The following is a 7,336-nucleotide window of genomic DNA, read 5'->3' as shown; positions in this document are numbered from 1 at the left end:
AAATCGTCTAACTTCCCGGCTGATCACCCATCCTTTCACTGCTTCAGCCCGAGCACGCTTAACTTTCTGGTTCTATCGCCCATAGTTGCCAAGTGTGCACTTGTTGTTTTTCTAACAATAGTAAGCTATCAATCCTAAACAACTTGGGTCTTGATGTCATGTCACATGATTTAATTTTTTGAATTACAAACAATTATTAAAATAAACTTAAATGTAACAATAATAGTGAATTTCAATGAAAACAACCTAATATTTTTAAATAAAATTATTTTTCTTTTTTTTGGAAAAAACTTCTTTTTGAAATAACTTTTTTTCCATTTGGAATTTTGAGCATGTGAGAAAACTTCACCGGGCAAGCCCGGGTGAAATCGAGTACCAATTTTTTCTAGTTTTTTTTTGATATATTAAATTTTTTTTGACGTCGTATGCAAAAGTTATGGTCGTTTATTTTTTTCCTTATTTTGCTAAAACGGTCAAAATTCATATCTCAAAATTTCTATACCGACTAGACACTAAAACCTAACAACATCTCAAAGGATTTTATTTTTTGAATATTTTATCATTTTTGATTATTTTTTGAAGATTTTATCATTTTTGTTTATTTTCTACAAAACTCAAAGTATCAAGGTTTCAGACGAAAACCCATCTGCTACAAAGGCATTTTTTTAAAATTAATTGAACTGTAGATTTTTTTGTGCATTAAATATGCACCGTACTACAACATGTTAAAATCTACAGAAAGAACTAACTAAAAATAATAAAAAAACAACAATTAAATGACTAAAACAACTATATAAGCAAAACAATATTTCTTTAATTAAAATCCTAATTTAAATTATTCTAAAAATAACCAAATAAATCTTACTGTGACAACAATCTAACACATGAGTGGGAGCAAAAAGAATTAAATTAAAAACTATTTGTAAACTCAAGTTATTCAAAAACTGGGTTTGAAGCAAATTTAAACCATTCAAATTTGAAAACTAATGGCACAAACAGAAACTAGACAAAATTTTGAATCTAATGCAAAAAGAATCAATCAAAAACATCAAATATCCTAAAAGATATAAGCAATTTAAAACAGAAACTATAAACAAGAATTTAAAAACAGAAAAAAAAAATGAACACCTTTAGTCCCGGTTCGTGTCACGAACCGGGACTAAAGGTCTACCCTTTAGTCCCGGATCAAGACACCAACCGGGACTAAGTCGTCCAAACCCTTTAGTCCCGGTTCGAGACACGAACCGGGACTAAAGGTTCAAGACACGAACCGGGACTAAATCCTCCAAACCCTTTAGTCCCGGTTCGAGACACGAACCGGGACTAAAGGTCCCATTTGAACCGGGACTAATGCCCGACCGGCGCCTTTGTCGCTCGAACCGGGACTAATACTAACATTAGTCCCGGTTCGTAAAGTGTTTTTCGAGCCCGAACCAAAGCTCTGTTTTCTACTAGTGATGGTGTGCTGTGTGCACACAGCCAGGACTCCGTGATTGCCCTCCCTTAAAAAGATACACCAAGTTCATTGTTATAACGGCATAAATACTTATATAACATGAGTTTAAACACTATTAAGAGTTTGGTAAGTGGTAACCTCAATTATCCTCCATACCTCTTGGTAATTATCAGTGATCTGTGAACTCGGTCACAGATAAATTAAACGCAACGTGCCACATCATTATTACAAACGGATGAATGAAATGAAAATAAAATGGATCGAACATGCATGGGCTCAAAACCAAGCGCTCCAGAAACCCCTAGAAAAGGAGAAAAGAAAATGTAAAATGGTTGGCACGATTGAACTTGCATGGCTTGACAATGACAACCGAGGAGATGATCAGTTGAAGGTGTTGCAGACCCTGCGGATCTCTCCCTGCGTGCCGGTGAGCACGTTGACCTCGCTGAGCTTGACGAGCGCCACCGGGAAGAGCCAGCTGAAGTTGTCGGAGTTGGCGAGCATGTCGACCATCCACCTGGTGGAGCCGTCGCCGTAGAGGTTCTGGTCGACGGAGAGCACGCCGCGGCGCTTCTGCAGGTTCTTGTAGTAGCTGGTGTCCACCTTGAGCGCGCTCGGCTGGTCGTCCAGGAAGACGATGTTGTCGTCCGAAGACGCCGTGTTGGGGCACACGTAGGTCTTGTACACGAAGGCGTAGTACGGGTCCAGGCTCGGGTCCGTGGCGCCGGCCCTGCCGCCGTAGCTGTACAGCCGGCTGCTCTTGATGACGCTGCAGTGCGTGACGCCCACCGTGTGCGCGCCCAGCAGGAGCACCATGTCCATCTGGCTCAGCCCCAGCTTGCCGAAGAAGGCGGTGGCCTGCGCGACCGTGCTCTCCGGTGCCGGGAGGATCACGTCGGCGGCCTTGGACTGCCGCCTGTCCCTCCTCCCGGTGCGCACGGCGTAGTTCTGCCCGCCGGCCAGGGCGACGGCGTCCCTGGTGGCGAGGATCTCGATGTCGGAGCATGACACGACGCCCGGGCACCGCCTCTCGAGCTCCGCCTTGACGTCCGCGATCAGGTCGTAGCCCTTGACGCTCAGGTTCGGCGGCGCCGTCTTCTCCGTGCCGGGGCCGTCGATCAGCAGCCCGCCGTCGCAGCCCTGCAATGCCATCAATCACATTAATCCATGGAGTAGCAGCTAAGGAGTTGAGTGGCGCGTGTGCATGCATCCATGGCCATGGAGTGGAGTACAGTCTACATTAGTAGTACGTACGTTGACGGCGCACTCGTGGAACTGCAAGCGCAGCAGGTGGGCGACGATGGGGGCGTCGCGGCCGAAGCGAGCCTTGACGATGCCCTGCACGATGACCTCCACGTCGCTGCCCCCGCACTTGCCCTTGTAGAACCCGTTCTGCAGCTGCGCGTGGCTTCCGGCGGCGAGCCACAGCACGGCCAGCGCCACCACTAGCAACGCCGCCTTCCCCTGCATCGCTGATAGTAGAGCCATTGCTACCTTCTTTCGGAAGTAGTGGATGTGTGAGCTAACTAAGAGAGGTGTGAGAAACCAATGGCGTATGCCTACCTTATTTATAGCTTGTGAAATCGTTTGCCGTTGATTTTGTTTGGTCATGGAGAGCACGTATATATGTACAGGTACGCTCGGCCTGGATCGTCTTCTTGATAAATTTAACAGCTAGCTAGCTGGCCAAAAAATATATATAGCTGTACGTACGTGCTGAAAGATTCGTTCGTGTTTTTCTAAATTTCGATCCATGGCAGACAGTTAAGGTCTTTCCTTATGCTCGCGGCGTCTGTACCATGTTTTGTTCATCATCCATATATGAAGTGGTGGACAAAGTCTGTTCTATCAGAGAAGAGTTCACGAATGAAAACAAATACGCACACTACAGCTTTGTCTAGCTTGCCTATGACCAGACTTTGCATTCTTGAACACCAAAGTCTTCGTGTGTATGGTCAATTTTGGTAATTCTGAGACTGACAGGTGGGCTCCGTATCACTCCTAGATTGGCTCTGCATCGGCCGTACGAGAAGAAGATCGGTTCTGCATGATTACGTACGTACTCGTAGTAGCTACGCACTAACCAATATGATTGACTCTCACGAACAAACATTACTGTCAGCGTTTGTTTAATTTAATGCTAATACAGTGTGGTTCTAAGATGCCAACTTTTAGTTCTGCTCCATTATCATTTCCTTCTAGGTTAGTGCAACGCATAATCTGAACACTGATGCCAATTAGTTACAAAATCCAAGATCTTCGGGCACAACAGGGTTGGCATGCACCTTCTGGAGTGAAATCTCAAAGGTCATGTTTAGGCCTCGTTTGGTTAAGGGGGATTGGGAGGTTTTGAGAGGAAAATTCCCGGGAGGACCAGAAACCCCACAGATCCTCGGGCGTCCATTTGGTAGGAGGGGTTTGCTTAGCCCAATCCCCTCCGTTCCCTTTCAATCCCTTCATATCCATGTATTTCAAAACCCTCCTCGGGGGACTAGTGGAAGCAAAGCCGGGGGGATTTAAGATGATTGGGTGGAACAAAGGGATTCACCCAATCCCGTGAAATCCCTCCCTCTCAAAACCTTCCCAATCCCCCTTAACCAAACGAGGCCTAAGGGGGATTGGGGAGGTTTTGAGAGGGAGGGATTTCAGGGGATTGGGTGAATCCCTTTGTTCCACCCAATCCTCTCAAATCCCCGGGGTTTTGCTTCCACTAGTCTTCCGAGGAGGGTTTTGAAACACATGGATAAGAAGGGATTGAAGGGGAACGGAGGGGATTGGGCTAAGCAAACCCTTCCTACCAAATGGGCGCCCAAGGAACTGTGGGGTTTCTGGTCCCCCGGGGATTTTTCTCTCAAAACCTCCCCAATCCCCCTTAACCAAACGAAGCCTTAGGGAGAGAATGATTGGGTTGGGGGATTAACTCATAGCTGGCAGATCTTTCAAACGGTTAATTCCCTTGAATTTATAGTCTTTGATCCCCTAAGGCCCTGCTTGGAAGCAGTGCAAATTTTTTCCAGACGTAATAACTTACATCCGTAATTTACTGATGACAGGTGGTTTACCCCCGTAAACTTCATCCCACCGAAAATTGTTTGGGAGGATGAGCCAGCTCAACACCGTTGGGTAGAGAAGGCTGGAGGAAGAGACTTCGCCGGTGACGACGCCTCGCCTCCTCCCGTCGCAGCCGTGTCTCCTCGCCGTCGCGGTCGCCGGCGACGGCTCCTCGCCTCCTCCCCGTCGCGGTCGTCGGCGAGGGCTCCTCGCCTCCCCCGTCGCGGCCGCCGGCGACGGCTCCTCGCCTCCTCCCCGTTACGGTCGCCGGCGAGGGCTCCTTGCCTCCTCCCCTCGCGTCCGCCGGCGTCGGCGCCTCGCCTCCTCGTCGTCGCGGCCGTGCCTCCTCGCCGTCGCGGTCGCCGGCGACGACGCCTCGCCTCCTCGCCGTCGCGGCCACCGGCGACGGCGCCTCGCCTCCTCCTCGTCGCGGCCGTGCCTCCTCGCCGTCGCGGTCGCCGGCGACAGCTCCTCGCCTCCTCGCCGTCGCGGTCGCCGGCGACGACGCCTCGCCTCCTCGCCGTCGCGGCCGCCGGCGACGGCGCCTCGCCTCCTCGTCGTCGCGGTCGCCGGTGTCTCGCTCCCTCGCCAACTCTTCTTGTTCACAGAGAGTACAGAGGAAGAATACATATGTGCTGGGTGGTGTGTCAAATACCGGTGTAATCGAGATGTATCCGAGGAAACCGGTGTAATTTCTATGATGCGAAACGAGATTCCAAACACGATTTGACCTTGGTCCTTTTTTTTTTTACAGGTGTAACTTTTACGGAGGGGTTTTGACAGAAATACGACGTTCCAAACGCAGCCTAACTCATCATACAATCTATGGCCGGCCACTTGACGCTGAGGGTATAGTTATGCAACAGCGATGGTGGGATTTCTGCACTGATGCTGCAATTACATAAACGGGTTTTTTACCCCAATAATGCTAGACATACAAAAACTTACAAAGGTTTACTTAACCTTTCAAACTAACTCTTCGCCCCCCCCCCCTGATTTTCAGTGAGGGTGGGGTCCCTCATCTCTCAATTACCAATCACAATCTTACACATCAGTTTGTACGTAAAATCTTTACGTAAGTCTTTGTAGGTGTAGCATTACTCTTTTTACCCCCTTCCGCGACGCAGTTTTAAACCACCGTTTTGTGTGTGTGGGAATAGGGGGTCCATCCCACATGACATGAAAAAAATCATAGGCGATGGTGACCAATGATGCAAACGCTTTGCAAAATATAATCATGTGTGATGCAGGAACATATCACACATACTATATTTTGGGCGTACGTGTGGAATCAGGGATCAATCACACAAACACCTTTAATTGCTCACGAAAAATAAACAGTGTCTGATCTTTAACCGTTTGCGAAATATTACCCAATCCACGTGGGTCATCGTAAAAAATGTGTGTGATATCTGCATGATCGCACACGAGTTTTCTCTAGCAAAGGTCTACCATGTAAAATATCATTGCACATGTTTCCCAAACAATTTACGCGTGGGGTCGTCTTTGCATCGGGCACGGTTTTCTATTGGCTCACGTGTGAGAGAAGGTGCTATCGCAAACGATTGAGGAGTTCCTACGCGCACGTATAAGTGCTGCAAATCGTGTGCGATTTTTATGTATCACGAATGTTTCAGTTTATATCTCATGTGTTTTCCCCATATATCACATGCGGTTGTGCTATGAGTTACTTGTGTTTCCCGCTCTCGATCGCACACGCTTAGTGGCTTGAACCATGTGCGTTGAACCATGTGGCTTGAGTTACGTGTGGCTTGAACCATGTGCGCTGTTTGGATAGCTATTGTCGTCCTGAATCCAACAAGCTTGGGTTTGCTCTATTCGGAGCTCGTGTGCGAAAGTTATGGCAGTTTCAGTGGCCAGCGGTAGTACCGCTCTTGGAGCGGTAATAGTTTTTTACTACCGCTCTCTGGTGGTAGTACCGTCCGGTACTACCGTGCCGTTGCACTTTTGCACAACCGCAGCCTCAACGGTGGTAGGCATGAAAGTAATTTTTTACTACCGTGGTTGGTGAACCTACCGTGCGGTACTACCGCTCCTAGCAGCGGTAGTACCGCTCTGCTCGGGCTATGAGTAGGGATAACGGTTGGATTCTTTCTCTCACTATATAAAGGGGGTCTTCTTCCCCATTGGATCTTATCCATCCGCTGAGCTCTTGTTCTTTCCCCATTGTTGACTTTCTTAGAGCTTGCTAACTCTCAATCCCTCCAATGATTCTTGCTAGTTCTTGAGGAAAAAGAGAGAGGAGATCTAGATCCACATCTCCACCAATCACTTTCTCCTCTATGTGAACCCTTGGATCTTGATCTTGGAGTTCTTTGTGAGCTCCTTGTTCTTTCTCTCATATTTCTCCATAGCTTTTGTTGTTGTGGAGGGATTTGAGTGTGAGGGACTTGACCACTTCGTGTGTTTTTGCCATTGCATTAGTTGCATCGGTTTGAGTTCTCCACGGTGATACGTGGAAGTGAGAAGTTGAGAAGCTTATTACCCTTGGGTACTTGGTACCCCTAGAGATCGTTCTTTGTGGATGCTTTGGCATCCTAGAAGCTTGGTGGTGCCTCAGACCTCAATCATTGTGGTGTAAAGCTCCGGGCAAGCTTCGAGGTCTCCAAATAAGTTGCGGAGATTTCCCCGGACATTTGTGGTCACCTCGAAGCCATATGCCATTATGGTGAAGCTTCGTGGTGTTGTTGGGAGCCTCCAATTAAGTTGTGGAGATAGCCCCAACCTCGCTTGTACGGGTTCGGTGATCGCCCTCAAGGGTTCCTTAGTGGAATCACGACATCTTGCATTGTGCGAGGGCGTGAGAAG

At 48.0% G+C, this 7,336-nt stretch overlaps 1 protein-coding gene across 1 annotated transcript; it reads right to left on the bottom strand.

Annotated features, from left to right (window-relative positions):
- Positions 1-1,600: 1,600 nt before the first annotated feature.
- LOC123427679 (peroxidase 57-like) lies at positions 1,601-2,979 on the bottom strand. Its single transcript, XM_045111777.1, has 2 exons — positions 2,711-2,979; positions 1,601-2,596 (listed from the first exon to the last, which is right to left on the bottom strand). Exons 1-2 carry the CDS (start codon positions 2,942-2,944, stop codon positions 1,838-1,840), a joined length of 993 nt encoding a protein of 330 aa, XP_044967712.1. The 5' UTR covers positions 2,945-2,979; the 3' UTR covers positions 1,601-1,837.
- Between the last annotated feature and the right edge of the window lie 4,357 nt (positions 2,980-7,336).

Source organism: Hordeum vulgare, chromosome 2H (assembly GCF_904849725.1).
Source record: "Hordeum vulgare subsp. vulgare chromosome 2H, MorexV3_pseudomolecules_assembly, whole genome shotgun sequence".
In the NCBI taxonomy this organism is placed as follows: Eukaryota; Viridiplantae; Streptophyta; class Magnoliopsida; order Poales; family Poaceae; genus Hordeum; species Hordeum vulgare.
The sequence above is the reverse complement of the archived record's forward strand: the minus strand, read 5'-3'. Positions and strand labels throughout refer to the sequence as shown.